The sequence below is a fragment of the Camelus dromedarius genome, chromosome 20 (genome assembly GCF_036321535.1).
Source record: "Camelus dromedarius isolate mCamDro1 chromosome 20, mCamDro1.pat, whole genome shotgun sequence".
Classification (NCBI taxonomy): Eukaryota; Metazoa; Chordata; class Mammalia; order Artiodactyla; family Camelidae; genus Camelus; species Camelus dromedarius.
In genome coordinates this window covers 230,982-249,648 of record NC_087455.1, presented here as the reverse complement: position 1 = coordinate 249,648, position 18,667 = coordinate 230,982, and the positions used below count along the sequence as shown (strand labels likewise).

Below are 18,667 nucleotides of genomic sequence, written 5' to 3'. Positions count from 1 at the left end.
AAACAGTGCTTATATGTGAGACCAACACTGCACTGGTGTCGCTCTGGTGACCTCGCACCTGAGTCACAAGAGGCTCTGTCACCACTTCTCACACTGCTGAAAACGAAAATACGCAGCACACCCTCTTCTCCCACATGGCTCGCAGGAGCCGCATCCGAGCTCCGACCCCAGGCACACCTCACAGACGCTGCAGGTTAGCCCTAGATCGCTGCAGCAGAGCCAGTCCCAGCACGTTCTGGTCTCGCAGAGCGTAAAGGCACGCCTGCGTCACCCGCAGTCTCCCAAGTGTGCGATGGCGTCGTGTCTAAACACAACGCACACACCTCAGCTAACAACAGCGCCAGTGGGAAAACAGTGCCAGCAGACTTGCCATAACCCTCCTCTGTGAGAACACAGACTCCGTGAGGCCCCACAGAGCAGGATGCCCGCAAGCACAGAGGACTGCTGAGACCTCAGCGTAAGGGCAAAGGGAATTTCCACATTTCAAAGTCCATTTAACCGTGAAACTCAGGAGCTTCCACCTAACCTCAGTCAGAAGTGGTTAATCTGACCTAAAAGGCAAAGATAGAAAAAAAATCCAACAGAACTTGAAATGCCTCCCAGGCAATGAACACGCTCTTAGAGTCATGTGCTCATGTGCTAATACCACTGCTCACTTGCACAGAAAGAAGTCTCCACAGATGACTGCGTAAGACCACGAAACGCAGCCCGTGCGCCCCACCCCCGTCACTCATTCCCCGCCCGCCAACTGTCTCCCTCTGGGATGTGCACACTGAGCAGGCGGACTGTTTCTTTCTTATACTTTCCTCAACTACTTCAACGTTTTTAATAAAAATCTGTATCTTCATAATTCAGGGGGTGTACATGTGAAAAACAGTAAAATTACTCCTAATTCGAAAAATAATCCACATGTGCCTCACCCCAAAGCCCCCCTTACGAAGCAAAGCTCCTGAGGGTTTGTTTCTGTCCCTCTGTGGGGCGGGGGTGTCCTTTCAAAAACTGAACTGGAAATCCAAGTACAACCTATATCAAGGGCCCACTGGGTAGAGAGGGCTGGCTCCTGGGCCCCAAGGGCACGAGGACGAAAGCTACAACCTCTCGCAAGTCGGTGGTCTCGCATAGCATGCCCGCGAGCGTCCTGCCACACGAGGGCCAGGTGTTCAGACAGTGAGGCACACTCCTAGCCCTGTGAGGCTACTGATGAGAAACACACTCACGTATGATGAAAAAGGACTGCATTTGGGAAAAGATGTTAAGAGGCAAATACTAACCACAGAGAAACCGTGGCCCACGCTAGTTTCAAACAAAGCCTGGTCAGGGCAAAAACATGAGTGGGCAAAACGACATAACCGCAAAGGAAGAACCTGCACCGGGAACCCGGACTCCAAATCTGCATGTAGCCAAGCCACAGCCTGCACAGCACAGCAGCGATGGGTGGAATGCAGGGGACACAGGAGTTCTGCCATCCTGGGACTCTGCCTCTCCACAATGAGAGGTCAGGTAGATCAAAATCAACCCTGACCCAACCCTGACTTAGACACAATTAACAGATCTGACCTAACAAACATGAAGAGAACCTGAGACCTAACAAAAAGAGAACAGAAATTGTTTTTGAAGTAGTCATGAAATCATTTACAAAAATTCAGGACTTAGGCTACAAAGCAAGTCTATGAAAAAAAAAAATCACACTTTCTGGCTAAAATGAAATTACGTTAGCGATCAAGAACAAGAATGGAGCATAACCTATAGTTCTGGAAATTTCTAAGTTATAAATGAGACAAAATAGAAATCATAATTAAAATTAGAGAAGTATTTAAAACCAGACAATGAAAACTCTACATACCAAAATCTGTGCAATGAAACTAAAGCAGTACGTTGGGAGAAATTCATGACCTCTAATGTTTGTTTTAGAAGAAACAGGGATAAGTGGGAGTTAAGCCTCCCACAGGGTATGTCAAAAATGAGACAGTGACGTCAAGTAATGGAAGAGCTTTGAAGCAGAAGGGGGTCACCAGGGCCAGGGACGCCACAGAAGCCTCCTTAGACCTGAAAACACACCGAGCCTCTGTGGACAAAAGTGTAGAGCACAGCACCTTCCTCCGCGGGAGAAGACCACGTGACCAAGGTGCCATGCCCTCAACTGTCCACACAGCCCACCAGTCCTAACCCAAGCACAAACAGGGCTTCCCGTGGGAACCCCATCCCAAACCACCTCACTGACCGCAAGTCGCCACACGACACCCAGGACACTTCTGGAAAGAGGACACTCAGAGGAAGGCACTCCCAGTCCAGAGCCCAGAGTGTGGGTGAGGGATGTATCTGCCAACAGAACCCCAAAATGAGCTCAATCCCCTCCCGACTGCCAGGATGAGCCAGCCACTGTCACAGTCCGACACACATGCATGGTTATCTGAGCCCAGAGGTTGTCAGATCTGCTGGACAGGAGGGAGCAGCCCAGCTGCGCTCCACGTGGGAACGACGGAGGGGCTGTTTTTAAAACTCACCCCAACACTTTCCCCTGGGTGCCCACCCTGGCTCCACGGCGCCCACCCACGGAGGCTCACTGCCTGAGGGCAACTCCCACGCAGCCTCTCTGCCCAGGGGCTCCCCCGCCAGTATCTGGTCCACACAGCATACAATAAGGAGCAAGTGGGACCCACAGTGGGAGTCAGGTTCCAACTGCTCTGTGATTTCCACCCACCCTGAGTGAAGTCCAGCAAGCCCCAGCCCACCCCCACCCATCCCCTTCCCGCCAACCTGTCCCTCCCGGCCTCCAAGTTCCAGATCCTCCCTGGCTTCTTTCCGATCACTTCCTGACTGGCAGCCTCTTCGGCTTCACCAGGCACATGCCGCCCAGCCCCTCCTTCTGGACCTGGCCCCTAGAGTGCTGGGCCCGGGTCAACTCTGGGCCCTGGAGCAGAGCCTGCCAAGAGTAGGCTCTGGGGTTCCAGGCACCCGGGGTGCAAGCATGCACGGGACGGGCTCTGGTCGACGTCGCCACTGAAAGCATGAGGTGCACGCTCGAGAGCCAGGGGGTGTCCAGATGTGTACAAGGTGCCCCCTGCCTTGCTGTTCACCCATCCAGGTAGGAAAACAGCCACCTCTGCAGGCGGATGGGGCAGTCCACTCTACCCACTGCCTGGTTACCTCAGTCCTTCACTGTGAAACAGGGTGACACCTCGGTGCCAGCTGGGTGAGGAAGACTACAGACCCCCAGGGACCTGCCTCCTGAGAACAGGCCAGGCTGCCTGAGGAAGGCACCCCACCATCGCAAGCACTTGGGGGGCTGCCCCCGGGGCTCCTAATGCCAGGTTCGCACCTCCTGCAGTGGACTGAACCAAACATGATGAGCCAGAAAACCTCCAGCCCCGGACGCCCCGACAGCTGAGTCTGGGAGAGAAGAGCAGAGTGGCCTCACGTGTGTCCCCTCTGCAGAAGGACAGAGTGCGGGCCCCTCCTCCCCGAGCAGGCGGTCCTACCACCCGGGGACCAGGGTGCTTGCAGGCCTGCCCGCCCCGGGCCCAGCCTCACCTGCCGCTCTCCTCCTTCACAGCCCCAAGAGCGGCCGGCCGGCCGGCCCTCCCCAGCGGCTCCTGCGCTTTGTCGCCTGTGTCCAGCTCGGGCTCCAGAGATGAGCTGGTGCTGCCGTCCCGGCTGACGCTGCTGGCCCGCCCGGGGCTGCTCTCTGCCGAGGCTCGGGGGGACTCGGTGTTCTGCTTCAGGGTCTGGAGCTTGGCCAGGGGGATGATGTCGCAGTCCTGCGGCCGGTGCCACACTGTGCGCTGCGTGGTGGCGTTGTAGTAGTAGAAGCGAGACGTGTTGGGGTCGAAGAGCTCCCACCACTGATTCTCGCTGGTGCGCTTGATGCGCACGCCGGCCGGGGGGTCCCACACGCACTCGCCGGTGACAAGGTTGGCGTACATGCGCTCTCGCGTGCGCGGCTCGATGATCTCCACCCACTCCAGCCTGCAGGATCAAGGGCAGCGTCAGCAGCAGGACGCGGGGCTGGGGGCCACACCACCCACCCTGCACCCCGCTGGCCCCCTCCCTGCCAGCCATCCTGCCCAGCCTGCCCAGCACCCCTCGTGCGTAGACCGGCTCACCCAGCGCCAGACTCATTCTTGCATCTCCCAGACTCTAAAGCAAGAAATCTCGTCACTTGTAAAATAAAACCAATGAAAACCACAGTTCCACCCTCGATTTTCTAAGCGCTCATCGGGCCCAGCCCTGGACTGGCCTAGGGTCTTGGGTCTGGTCCTCTCTGCTGGCCACATCTGGAGAGGATGTCCTGGCTGCTCTTAGCTGCGGCCACTGCGGGCCACCACCACCTGCCCACTGGCAGCAGGAGTGGACGCCACCACCACTGCACCGTCCCGGTTAGAAGGGGTTTCAGGTCCAGCAGAGCTGGTTCCTCCCAGAGGCCCCTGAGGGCCCCCTGCCCTGAGGACATGACTTCCATCCAGGTAAGGCTTTTAAAAAAAAAAAAAGGATAACTTGCACAACATTATAAACTGCCTATAACTCAATTAAAAAAAAATAACTTGGAAAACAATGTAGATTACAGCTATTTATAATAACAAGGCATTTTAAAGTCGATGTGTTTGATACTAGGGTGTGCTCCAGCTGACAACTAGTATATTTTTACTGTGTCCAAGTTTCCACACAGACAGCAATCCTTTAAATGCCACAGATTGCTCTGCAATGTGGACACACTGTGTCCACTGTTCCCTGACTCTGTGATGGGCCCAGCCTCCACCACTGACCTGCCCCTCGTGCAGAAATGTGCTTCCCAGCGGCACTAAATGGACCAGCAGGGAAGGGCCTTGCTTCCCTCCCAGACAGAGCATTTGGCCCTCCTGCCTGGAGCACTCTTGACCATCGGCTGGCCATTCTCCACACTGAGGACTGAGCAAACTTCTAAACTTGGGAAGTGGGTACTTTAACTGAGAAACAGTGGCTGCTCGCACTGCCCTCGGATGAAAGGCCCTCCCAGCACAACACAGGGCCCTCAGCCTTCCATGGTGGCCAGCACTGCTCACGGGGAGCCCCTCGCACTGTGGCCAGAGAGCACCAAGAGCCCCACTGGGCCAGGAGGACAGTGGGCACACTGCCCGAGGGTTCCTCACCACAGGGATGAAGGCAGGAGGCCCCCACAAAAGCGCCTGGAGGCAGAGGCCTGGGGACCAAGCCAGGAGCTGCGCTCTTGCTCACGGGAAGAGGGACACCCTGAGGGTTCTGGACAGATGGGCTGACTGGCGCAGACAAGGGCAGAGGCTTCGGGAAGGCTGGCGGGGCTGGGGACAGTGTCCAAGGGTCCCCAAGGCACCTGCGGCCCCCACCTCACTCCTCACCAGCCACCTGCTCTCCGTCCAGTAGAACAGAGGGCACACACGGCCCCAGGAAGGGCCATTCCCACAGAGACGCTCGGAGAACTGGACCGAACATTCTGAGCCCCAAAGAAGTAAGAACAATTCTTATTTCTGCCTTAAACACACTTTCAAATAAATTTAATGGTTACAATTCTCTCTGAATAAAGAACAGCGTGTTCCCTTTCAGCATGCTGGATGTGCATGTGGGCAGGGCCTGCCCCCCACAGCACTGACCCAAACCCCCAGGGACCCAGGACTCCCCACAGCCCCGACCCAGAGCCCCAGAGACCCAGGACCCCCCACGGCACTGACCCAGAGCCCCGGGGACCCAGGACTCCCCATGGCACTGACCTAGACCCTCAGGGACCCAGGATCCCCCATGGCACTGACTCAGACCCTCGGGGACCCAGGACCCCCCATGGCACCGACCCAGAGCCCCACGGACCCAGGACCCCCCATGGCACTGACCCAGACCCTCGGGGACCCAGGATCCCCCATGGCACTGACCCAGAGCCCTGGGGACCCAGGACCCCCCACGGCACCGACCCAGAGCCCCAGGGATGCAGGGGCAGGGAGCACGCTGGGACCTGGGGACAGCGGGGCGGGACCAGCAACTCTGCGCAGATTGGAGAAAACGTGCCTCACCCTAGGGTCTGTGCTGTCCACGCCCAGCTCCCAGTCAGTGGGGACTTCATGGTACAAGGATACAGGGTCCCCAGGAGCGTGATGAAAACAGTGCTGACAAATTTGACACTCCCATTAAAATTATGCTTTTAAAATATGAATAAATAAACACTGGGTGGGGAAAAAAATGGTGCTAAAACTGCCCCTGGGGGCTTCACTGCCAGGAGGAGGGGTATGGACCTGCTGGTGATGGACTGACTGACTGCGGCGGCCCAGCCACACCCTCACAGCTGGGTCTGAGAAGACTTATTTGGCAACAGTATCTAAAATGAACTTGGAAGGAAAGAATAAGCCACCTGGGGACAGTGGTGGAAGGATACAAGATGACGCAGTTTCACAGCTGTGACGCAGGTGGGGGTGTCACACAGGGTGGCCGCGTGGCACCTGGGGCTGCAGCCTCTCCCCAGTGCACTGGGCATGCTGCTCACCAATGGATCTGTCTCTTTCCCCAGAATCTTGGAGACGTTTACTTGCTGACAATGATCTGTTCATGTATTTATTTCCCAGAACAACCTACTGAGTGCCAAGTAGGCACCAGGTCACCAGGTGGTCTACCAGGTGAAAGGGAGGCAAGTGCGGCCAAGCACATCCCCTGCCCTACAGACATCCCACAGGGGCGCAGGGACCGCTCCCTGGGAAAGGCTAGTCTCCTCAACAAACGGTGCTGGGCAGCTGGGGATCTACAGGCAGACGGGCAAGGCTGGGCCTCGCCTCACACCACACACGGAAGCTAACTTCGGGTGGACCAAAGGTCTAACTGTAAGAGCCAAACTACAAAACTCTCAGAAGGAAACACAGAGGCAACCCTCTGTGACTCGATTTAGCCATGGATCCTTAGACCTGATACCAGAAGCACAAGCAACAAAACAAAAACAGGTAAACTGGACTTGACCAAAATTAAAAATGTCTGTGCCATGAATAACACCGTCAAGAGAGTGGAAAGACACGCACAGAGATCTGCAAATCACACGTCTGCCGAGCGACTGGCGTCCAGAGCACACACACAACTCCTACAGCCCAGTTTCAAAACGGGAAATCTGGACAGGCGTTTCTCCAAAGAAGAGGCACAAAGAGCCAACAGCACATAAAAAGGCGGTCACCCTCACAAGCAGTCAGGGAGAGGCACAGCGACCACCGTGAGCCCACGCACGCCCGCAAGCTGGCTGGAGTCACGGTATTTTAAGTCATGTCAGCAGGTGTCGGATGTGGAGCAACTGCAACCTCTTTGTACTGCTGGCAGGACGTAAGATGTTAGTGCTGAGTCTGCGGCTCCTCACCAAGTTCGACACAGAGTTACCAGGTGACTCCAGCCCTCGGCACACAGGAACAGGTCCACACAGGACCTGCACATAAATGTTCACAGCAGCATTATCTATGCACAGCCAACAGGAGGAGCGAACCGCACGTCTACCCCCTGATGAGTGGGTAAACAAAGTGTGCTGTACCCACACGCTGGAGTGTCGTACGGCTATGAAGAGGAAGCCCTGACACAGGCTACAGCATGGATGAACCCTGAAAACATTATGCTGAGTGAAAATGCCAGGTACAAAGACCACTATTGTGTGTTTCCATTTATTTAAACTGTCCAGAACAGACAAATGGAGAGAGAAGGTAGGTTAGTGGCTGCCAGGGGCTAGGGGAGGGAATGGGAGGGACTGCCAATGGGAAGGGGTTCCTTTGTGGGGCAGTGAAAGTGTTCAGACGTACATAGTGAGGATGGTTGCACAACCTTGAAAGCACTAGACACTGTATACTTTGAAGAGTGAATTTCGAGGCAAGTGAATTATGCCTCGCTTTAAAAAGGACTGCCATCGGCAGGAGCCCAGCAGGCATAGGGCGGCAGGTGGGGCACTCGCTGCAGGGAGCAGAGAGGGGCTGGGGCTTCATGAAGGATGGTGGGTGTCTGGGACCAAGCACGCACACCAGTCAGTGCCACCGGGACAAGCACGGAGGCCAAGGGGCAGCACTGACCCATGGGCTCCAATTGGAGTCAGACCTGGCCTGAGCGAGGCACCTCACACCCAGGACCCTGGGCCCCGCAGCCCTCAGCTGTCAGGCCTGCTCAGCATCAACACCACCACCATGCACACCTGCTCCTGCACACTGTTTGCAAACGATGCGACGGGCAAGGGACTAATTTCCGAAACATACAAACAGCTCATACAACTTAATATAAAAAAAAAACGAAAACAGTAAATGGACAGAAGACCTCAACAGACATTTCTCCAAGGAAGACATCCACATGGCAAACAGGCACATGAAAAGATGCTCAACATCACTAATTGTTAGAGAAACACAAATCTAAACTACAATGAGGTATCATCTCACACTGGTCAGAATGGTCATCATCAAAAAGTCTACAAACAACAAATGCTGGAGAGGGTGTGGAGAAAAGGGAACCCTCCTACACTGTTGGTGGGAATGTAATTTGGTGCAGCCCTTATGGAAAACAGTACAGAGATTTCTTAGAAAACTAATAGAGTTACCGTATGATCCAGCAATTCCACTTCTGGGTGTCTGTCTGGAGAAAATTCTAAGTCAAAAAGATACATGCACCCCAATGTTCACAGCAGCACTATATACAATAGCCAAGACATGGAAACAACCTAAGTGTCCATTGACAGATGATTGAATAAAGGAGCTGTGGTGTATTTATACAATGGAATACTATTCAGTCATAAAAAAGAATGGAATAATGTAGCAACATGGATGGACCCAGAGATCATCATACTAAGTGAAGTCAGAAAAAGAAAGACAAATATCGTATGATATCACTTATATGTGGAATCTAAAAAAACTGGCACTAAGGAACTTATTTACAAAACAGAAACAGATTCACAGACACAGAAAACAAACTTAGGGTTACCAGTGGGGAAAGTGGGGAATAAGGATAAAACAGAAGTTTGGGATTTGAAGATACATACTACTATACATGAAATAGATAAACAAGGACCTACTGTGTAGCACAGGGAACTATATTCAGTATCTTACAGTAACCTATAATGATAAGGAATATGAAGAAGAATATATATATATATATATAAAACTGAATCACTTTGCTGTACTCCAGAAACTAACACAACATTGTGAATCAAAAGATTTGATGGGGCACAGTATAGCTCAAATGGTAGAGTGCATGCTTAGCATGCACAAGGTCCTGGGTTCAATCCCCAGTACCTCCAATGAAAAAGTAAATAAATAAACCTAATTACCTCCCTCCTGCAAAAAAAAAGTAATAAAATAAAAAGATTAGGGTTTTCTGGACACATTTGGTGAAAATGTTAAATATTTGCAATATAAATTATAGATAAAAGGTTCATAACCTTAATATATAAATTTGAACAAGGAAAAAACCAAAAATACTATAGAAAAATGGGAAAAAGATAAGAACAGACAATCACAAAGTGAGCAAAAGTTCACATGGAAAAAGTTCCACTTCACCTGGCGTCGGACATAAAGCCCAAGCCACAGTGAGGCTGGCTGCCCCCAGGCGTCTCATCTGGTCCGGGCCCATCCTGGGAGGCTGTGACAGACAGAAGGCACACACATGGGGACAACGGCACAACGTCTCCAGCCCAGCAGCCCCTCCTGGGTTCCCTGCAGACACGCCCCCAACAAGACAAAGCAACTGCAGAGTAACCGCTGCCACCAGGTAGCTGCAAAGGACAGGGGGGCCTCAGGACAGAAACCCAGGAGGTAAACCTGCAAACTGACCTGCAAGAAGTGGGTAGGGGTGCAAGAGGGTCTGAGGGGTCTTTCTCTGAATGCACCTTTTGGATAGTTTTGTCTTTTAAAACATGTTAATATTCTACATGTTTAAAAAACAAAGTGAATCAGTATGATTGGAAAGCGAGAGAGAAAAACCTCAAACTGAAACAAATGAACCCAACTGCACTCCAGTTAACATAAAAACCACAACAGAAAGGGAAAAGAAAACTAATCCTAAAACTAAAAGAGGAATAGACTCCATTCCTGCTCTTGGGTGGAGTGTGCACAGGGGCTGTGTGCAAATAAACCCCAAATTTTTAAGTAATTTTGGACACACTTTCAGATGACACTCCTGGGAGCAGGGCTCTCCTGCAGGAAAAGGATGACTGCAACGGGACACGGCAAGAAGATGCCCTGGGAAGGGGCCGGTGTCGGTGTGAATGAGCATCTCTAATGTGCTCTCTCTGTGTCCACATGTGTGCGCTCATGAGCACACGCTTTCTCGTCTGTCTGCTTACAGGGCCAGGAAGCAGACACACTGCAGGAGCCATGAGCACACGGAGCCCCTACTCTGGTTCTGAGACAGTGTGTGCCCTCAGGAAGCAGGTCCCCTCAGACAAACAGCTGATGACGGGAAGGGGGCAGAACAAGATGCAGCCCGTGAACTGCAGGAGGGAGGCTCCCAGAGTCACGGGGGCCAGCCTGCGGGCACCCCTGGCCCGCCCTGGGTAGCACGGGCACCAAATAAGTAAGTGCGGGGTGAAAACAAAGGGACCCGGGAGCAGGAAGAGGGAAGGGGCTCGGCTTGCGGGATTCAGGATACAGGATGTGGGACGCTGATGGCAGCCCTGGAATCAGTGCTGTGGTTGGGAAGCTGGCATTCTGCACCCGCCCAGGGAAGCCTGGGTCTTGTAAGAAACCGTCAAAGCACCAGACCTGGGGAGGAGCATGGTGGTGGGGAAAGCAGCTACTGTCCGGAGAGAGCAGACAAGCGCAGACAGCCACTGCCGGCACTCTCCTAATAAATCATCAGACAAATCAAACTGAGGGCTCTATTGTAACAAAGGCGACTGTTACCTTAAAAAGTGTCCGTGTCACAAAAGGCAGAGAAAGGAAGTGGAAATCTTTCAGGTCACAAAAAGTAAAGGTGATGTGTGCAGATGAGAGCCACTGGGTGAGCTGTGCTGGAGGGGCCGGGAGACAAGAGGACGGCAGGGAACCTGCTGCCCAAGCAGGCCCCGACGGCCCAAGGGCCGAAGCCTGGCAGCACAAGTGCCCACGGTGACCCGACCTGGGGGACTCAGCAAAGGCTGGGCCGGACACGCGAGGCCCACCCGAGGACACTTAGCACAGCTCATGTGTGGAGGGAAGGGCAGCACACCACAGACACCAGGGGAACCCAGGCAAGGGGACCCAGTGTTTGGAGCACCTTTCCTATCCCTGCAACTTGGTGAGTTATTCCCAAAGAAAGCTATGAATCAGAAAAATCAAAATGATCTTCTGTGGCTTCTGCCTTGGCATGGATCCATGCCCGGTGGCGTGAGGAGTGGGGCCAGGCCACCGGTGGACAGGGAGTCCAGCCCAGGCAGCCAAGTCCCCTGGCCCGAGGAGAAGCCCTCCTTCTGCAGCACGTCCACCACAGGAGGTGGGACCACCTGGGGACTGTGCTTCCACAGGGACACCAAATTCAGAAGGAGCACCAATCACTCGGGAAAGGAAAGTGGTGCCGGGCACAGGAGAGCGGGTGGGACAGCTGACCAGTGGAGACACCTCTGAAGGAAGAAAGGGCTCCTCCTGCTTTGCTGGTCCCCTGGCACCTCCGCCTCACCTGGTGCTCGATCCTGGAATCCGAGACTCCGGCCCGCCAGCATGATGGCTCTCACATTCGTAGTCCTGTGTCTGGGACATGGCAGCCTTCTCCCGAGGACCCAGGTGGACGGACATCAGCAGGTCATTGGGCGGGACGCCCCTCCAGCATCAGTCAGGAAGGTGCTGCCCTGCGAGAGAGCAGAAGTCTGTAAGCACGTTAAGTTTGGAAAACATCTCAGCACGCCTTTGGGTTTGGGGAACCAGTGACAGCCCAGCCCAGCCCCTCACAGCCCAGGTCACCAGCAAGATTGAGGCACACCCAGGCTAGAGCCAGCCTCCCAGCTCCCCGAGTCCCGGCCAGCCCTGGGCAGTGCACCCAGGCCCCCTGCCCACCAGCCCTGGGCAAGCCGCCTGCCACCTTTGAGAGCAGAGTCCCTGCCTGTCAAACCCAGGCAACACCACCTACTTGGCGCTACCACGTCCACGTGCGAGCAGCACATGGCACGCCTCCGACTGGTCACACTCGAGGGTCGTTGGCACGCGCAGGCTACCTGACTGAGGACAGGCACTGTGCTGACGTGATGCACGTACAGGAGAAAGAGGCCCTGACGCCACCCTCCAGTGCAGCACACTCAGTTCCTAGGAACCTTCAGAGCTGAACGTTGAAAGTAAAGTAAGGCTTTTAGGAAAAATGCAGAAAAAAATCTAGTGGTCTTACAGTAGGTGCAGATATCTTAACCAGACACAAAAAACACTTACCATAAAGGAAACAATAAATTGGACTATAACATTAAGGACCTCTGTTTATCGGTGTTTGTTTTGCCATTGTGAATAAAAAGACAAATTCAAGGTGGGAGGCATTTGCTGCATAGAATATGTACAATAAGATACATACGTGTGCGTACATATGTGATCTGACAAAGGACCATTTACAGAACACATAAAAATTCCTAAAAAAAAAAAAAAAAGAAAAAAAAGGACAAAAGACTTTAACATACACTCACAAAAAAAAATGTCTAAATGGCTAATAAACACATAGAAACATGCTCAGCCTCATGAGTTGTCACAGAGACACTACTTGAAAGTGTAACGGAGTACTAGCCTGCCCCCAAAGTGGCTGAAATGGAAAGAGCCTATCCCACACTGGCAGCAGTGTGGGGCCACTGGGGCTGTGGGAGACGGTGTGGCCCACTGTGACGCGGTCGGCCGTGTCTCTGCTGTGTTGCACATACGCTGCAGCCCTGCATCCAGGGCTGCCACTGCCATCGTGGGGGCCACCAGGAGTACACACGTCAGTTCACCAAGACGTGCACACAGTGTTCCCACACTGCTCACAGCAGCCGGGTGTTCTCCCCAGCAGAATGCACACTCAAAGTGCAGGCAGGGGTCACCCCCGGTGGGTCACTCAAAAGTGCACGGAGGGGTCACCCCCAGTGGACACTCAAAGTGCAGGAAGGGGTCACCCCCAACAACCTGGGTGTAGCTCCCAGGGAGTGAGAGGCAGAAGCCAGACACAGTACGATTCCCTCACAGAAGCTCCAGGTCCGGCATGCTGAGGCCCTGCTGTTAGAAATCAGAAGCAGCCCCTCAATGCCAGGTGGGGACAGGTGGGGCCAGGGGCAGAGCTGCTGTGGCACGAGTGCTGGTGACAGACGCTCTCGGAGTTCCATGCCAGTGCTTCCACAAGCACATGCCTCACTTTAGTAAAGCATTCGAAGAAATGCGGAGCAGGCACATCCCCGGGGCTCCCCGTCCCCACCTGCTGGTGTCAGGACAAGGCCCCCCTGGAAGAGGCTGGTCCACCAATCCTAACTGTGCTACTCGAAGGGAGAGAAAACCAGTTTAGGGCACGAGGTGGTGACACAGCTGGCCAAGGGCCCAAGGGGAAGAGACACTGCAGGCCCATCAGACACCCTGGCTAAGGCCCAGACGGACTCAGCACCCAGGTCCAGCCTGACTCAGCCGGCTCAGAAGCTGGAAGGTACTACCCTGCAGGAAGTGCTGCCAGTCTTCTCCTTCCTGCCACTCACAGAGCCACAAAGACTACTAGGAATGCAATTTTTTTTAAAGGGAAACAAAAACTAACACAACACTGTAAATCAACTACTCTTCAATTAAAGAAAAGAAAATAAAAAAGTGAAACAAGTATTGACTTTCTTGTACGGCATCAGTATCAAAAACAAAAAAATTAAAACACAGCAGTGTTAGTGAAATTTTGAAAAACTAAAAGGTACCTACCCTAACCTGAGAGCAGCTCAAACCAACCTCCTCTACCTGCTCATCCGGTGGTCTTCAGCCACCTGCCCTGGCTCATCTGGAGAGGCAAGGCCGCCGCCTCGGACACATCGGTGCGCTCGGTGTCTGGGGGTCAGCTCCTGACAGCCTCCTCCCACCTGGGACGGACACCTCACCTGGGTGGGCCAAAAAGCCCTGGGCCTGAAATCAGGCAGGGTTAGCCCTCCAACTGCACTCTTCATTTTGGAAGTTGTTTTACTCTTCCAGTTCCTCTGCATTTTCATACGAATTTCAGAATCAGCTTCTCAGTTTCTACAAAACTGCCTGTATCCAGTCTACACACTAACACGAGGAAAACAAGAGACATAGTGATTCTGAGCCCCCCGATCTGCTAACCTGGTCAGCTCTCCATTAGTCACAACAGTTTCCTTCAGCCACGCTTCGTAGTTTTTAGTGTAGAGATCTTGCACATATTTAGTCAAATTTACCTGCATTTCATATTTTTGATGCTAAAAAATATATAAAACAATTCCCAATTGTTTGTTACTAGTACAGAAATAATGTTTTTGCATATTGGTCTTTGTACCTGTAACAGTGCTAAACTCACTTATTCTAATTGCTCCCCCCACTTCACAAGTTTCATGAGAATTTCTACATAGACAACCACGTCAAGCATGAACATAGTTTCGCTTCTCCCTTTCCAATACGGGTGATTTCTTTCTTTTTCTTGCCTCACTGCTGTGGCTGGAACCGCCATGAAGATGCTGGACAGGACAGTGAGAGGGGACAGTGCCTCACCCCGACCCTAGGGGAAGCAGCCAGTGTTTCACTCTTGAGCATGATGTTAGCTGTAGGTGTTTCATAAATGTCCTTTGTCTAGTTGAGGAAATTTCCTTGAATTCTTAGTTTGCTGAAGTTTTGAAAATTAGCAATGGGTATTGAATTTTGTACAACATTTTTACCATGTCTACTGAAATGATCGCATGACTTTTCTTTTTTTGGTTTGAGAACAGCTGGATCCTTCTGATCAATTTTCTAACATTAAACCATTCCTTGGACAAATTCCAGCTGGTTGTGATATACTGTCCTTTTTATGTATTGTTGCATTGGATTTACCAAATTTTTATTGAGAATTTCCCTGGGAGACTCAGTCTTTCCCAGCAGCAGCCATCCCCTCGTTTGCTGTTGCGGGTGGGGCTCATGTTTGTCACCGTCTTTGTCTTTGACCCCTCAGCTCTGCAGCTCACTCCCCAACTCCTGCCATCCTGTCTCTTCTCTGAGCCCCTCTCTATGAATTTTCAGTGTTGTGCTCCCTCCGCTTCCTGGCTTTGCTCTTCTCCTGCTGTTGGTGCTCATCCCTCCCTCCTTCTCCTTCAGTGACTACGTGAGGGGCCCACGTGGTTCCTGGTCACTGCTCACCTAAAAATAAGGGAAGGGCCAGGGCTAAGCGAGGGGCCTCCCACCCAGTGTGTCATTCCAGGATGCTCTTCTGCCACATTTCTTTACAGGGTCTGCTCTGGAAATGAGTTTCTGGTATTAGGACATTTTTGGGTTGCAAGTGACAGAAACTCAACTCAAATGGAAGACAGAGCGGTCTGCCCCTCGCAGCACAGGACAGCCTGTAGTCCCAGGAGCACCGGGCCCTCGTCTGTGCTCTGCTCAGGCAGGCTCCCTGTACCATGCAAGCAACACCCCTGGCCTTGGCCAGCAGTTTCTTCCCGCTGGTTCCAGCAAGAGTCTCCTGGTTTCTGAGTGACCACTGGGGCCTCGGTCTCAGTCGTGCTGCAAGGGGCAGGTGGGAAGGTGGCTCCATGGCCTGCGGGAGCCCTTCCGGGGTGATGTCCACCTGACCGCAGGTAGCTCACCGCAAGGCGAGTCCCAGGAGGGCAGAGGCCGGTTCTCAGCCCCCACAGCAAGCAGGTTGCAGGCCCAAGGCACTGCCAGAGGCCAACACTGGCACAGGGAGTGCCATCCCCTCTCCTTCCCCTCTACCCCTTGGAGAGGGTGTGGCTGGGGCAGCTGGGCCTCCCTCCTCCAGCTCCTCTCTCACCAATGCCCACCCAAACCACAGACCTTCTCCCACCAAGCAAGTGTCGCCACTGGGGCCCCTGAAAATCTTCTGCTGGGGGAACCCAACCCAACCCGACCCTGCTGGCAGCGCTGGCTCCTCTTCCCCTCTGCCCAACAGCCTCCTCCCGCTGTGCTGTCCCTCAGACTCATGGTAGATTAAATCCTGTTCCCTCTCTTCATTCTTTTTGTCCATTTCAGTGAGTTTCAGGGAGGCAAGTGGAATAAACAAGTCTCTACCCGGCCATCACTTGCAGAAGGCCTACGTTTCACTCTCAATGCTGTTTTTAATAAGTTTTCCAAGTTCTGAACAATGAGTCCGTCTCAGCTTCATGTTCTGAAAGCCCGGCTCTGAGCTGGAGGCACAGAGCCCCATTCTCCCCCGCAGCGCGGGCCAGACTGGCTTAACCACACCCGCCGCCTGCAGCGTGCACACTGACACCCCATCCAGGGGAGGGGCCTCGCTGTCAGGGTTAAGATCACGACCCAGCCCACCCGCAAGTCACGGAATCCACCGCGGGGCAGAACCAGCTTCTCAGACCTTTCTGCGGAAGGGCGTCGGAGAAAGGACACTGCTGTTTGGAGTTGCCTGGACACCACAGACTGTGGATCCTGGGGGCTGCTGCCCCTCAAGGTGCTGGAAAGCCGCTGCTGTGGGGACAGTACTTGACCTCTGGCCTCAGGGTCACATGACGGGCAAGCAGGACACACAGACCTGCTATGCTTACCCGTGGCGGGCATGCCTCCCTCACCAATAAGCTGCACCAGGGCCCCTGTGGGCTATTTAGAGAGAACAAAATCTCTACCGTTTAGAAGCCAGTGGCCGGGACACAGGAGCTGGGCTGTGACACCCGTGTCCTTCCCAAAACCCTCCACCAGCACAGCACCCCTGGCTTGGGAGGAGTGAGGGCGGGTGGCTGTGACAGTGTCTGGAGGAGGAGCCAGCACTGTCCGTCCTGCACCCATGGGAGCTCCAGTCCCTGACCCCCTCCAGGCTGAGCCCCCGGCCCCCAATGGCCTCAGCCCCACAACAACGAGGGGGCTTCAGTAAGGAGGGTGGGGGTGGCGCAGTGACCCTGGGCACTGGGACAGGGCCGGGGGTCTCCCCCCAGGAAGGAGGCCAGTGCATGGCGAGGCAGAGGACGTTGTCCTTATTACTGAGGCCTTGCTGCGGCTGTTTAAAAACCCACTGAATGAGAGCAGTGCCTTCTGCTCACTGCTTGGCCCCAGGGCCTGCACCTCCACTCAGTGGAACGAAACGGCTGGCTGACTTGATGGAAGGCAGGCTCCTCTGAACAGCGCAAGTGTGTGACAGGCACTGGAGGGACCTGGCAACCGAGTGCTTGGCTGCGGGCGGGTGCGAGGGCTCCTCTCACTGCCACTCCTCTAGGCCCGCCAGCCGGGCAGGGGCATCTGTGCAGTCCCTGCCCTGACCCAGGAGGAAACAGAGGGTCCCTGAGGACAATAAAGCTCCTGAAACTATCAAGGGACAACTGGAAGCACAAACAGGCACCCTGCACGCAGGCCCACGGAGCCAAAAAATCCTGAAGCCAGTCCACTCCATTCCCACTTGCCCGAGTGGGCCACTGCCACGCCCGGCCCAGCCCCGCTGGCCCCACCCGACTTCCCATGGTCCGGTGCAGAGGTGGCTGGCGCCTGCCCTGTGCAAGCCCCCCTCTTCGCTCAGTGACTTCCATGGGCTTTTACAACTTACTGATGAGGGTGTCTCACCTGCCTGCATGAGTAATTTAATGGGAGGCTGGGGAAGGAAGCTCTTGGGGCCAGGCCGCCATCCCACACCTAAGTTCCTTCCTGGCCGACTCCCTGCAAAACGCTCTGCACAGACCCCTCACTTGAAGGCGGTTCGTTACCTTGAAAGTCTCCGTGGGCTGGGCCCCCAACCCCAGGCCCCTCAATGACCTTCCAGGCCCCAGGGTCCCAACCTCACAGCACACTGCCCACTGTCAATGCAGCCTGGGGCCGGCTCCGTGCCATGTGCCCTCGGCTGCTCTGGCTCAGTGGGGATGAGGGTGCAGGTGGGGCAGGTCCCGGTCAGAGCCCTGGGGACCCAGGTCCCTGGTGACACAGGTCCCCGGTGACACGCCCTGTGGGGAGAGGTGCACAGACAAGTGCTCAGTACTCCCTGGAGGTGACCCCTCCCTTGCGGTTGGCGCCCCTCCTCCCTCCGCAGATCACGCCTCTTGAAGAGCACCTGGTACAATGAGGCCAGTAAACACACGTGGAAAACTCACAGACATTCACACTGGCATGACAACAGCTGCCCTCTGCCAAGTGCCCAGGCTCCCAGCAGCTGCACACACGCCCGCCTCTCTGTAGACCCTCACCACGTGGCCCGCTCCGCTGTCTTTCCCCTCACCTCAGAAGGCAGGTCCTGCTCGGTGCTCGTGCCACAGACGAGCAGAAAGTGGTCCAGACCTGCCCTGTGCTGAGACTCAGAGCCGCGGTGGGACCGCCAGGATGGCCGGCAGGCGGGCCGTACCCAGAGCAGGATGAGATGCAAGTGCCTGACACCATGTGGGGCCCCTAGGCCTCGCTGTCCCCCTACCCCCAGGGCAGCCGCTTGCTCCTCCCCCGCTCCACGCTGCAGGACAGTTCCGGTCATAAGTGGGCGAGAAGGTTCCCGATTCCAACTTCCTACGCGAGTTCTGGAACAGAAGACTCTCTGTGCCGGCTCCTGATGGGGGTCTGCGGGAGAACGAGCCCCAGGAAGCTGCGATCTGCTCCTGGGCCCAGCATGCTCCTCCCACAGACGGCGGTCCCGCTGCCCCACCCCG

The 18,667-nt window shown here is 54.5% G+C and overlaps 1 protein-coding gene across 8 annotated transcripts in view; it reads right to left on the bottom strand.

Moving 5' to 3' along the window:
- Positions 1 to 18,667, bottom strand: part of ARHGAP39 (Rho GTPase activating protein 39) — a 78,104-nt gene that overhangs the window by 26,798 nt on the left and 32,639 nt on the right. For all 8 annotated transcript variants that reach the window (XR_010376978.1, XM_064476674.1, XM_064476675.1 and 5 more), the window contains exons 2-3: positions 11,590 to 11,758; positions 3,532 to 3,966 (exon numbers count right to left, since the gene is read on the bottom strand). Coding sequence is in view for 7 of the 8 variants with exons in the window: in XM_064476674.1 (XP_064332744.1) it covers positions 3,532 to 3,966; positions 11,590 to 11,705 (551 nt within the window). In the remaining variant the exon portion in view is untranslated. The remainder of the gene's footprint in view (positions 1 to 3,531; positions 3,967 to 11,589; positions 11,759 to 18,667) is intronic.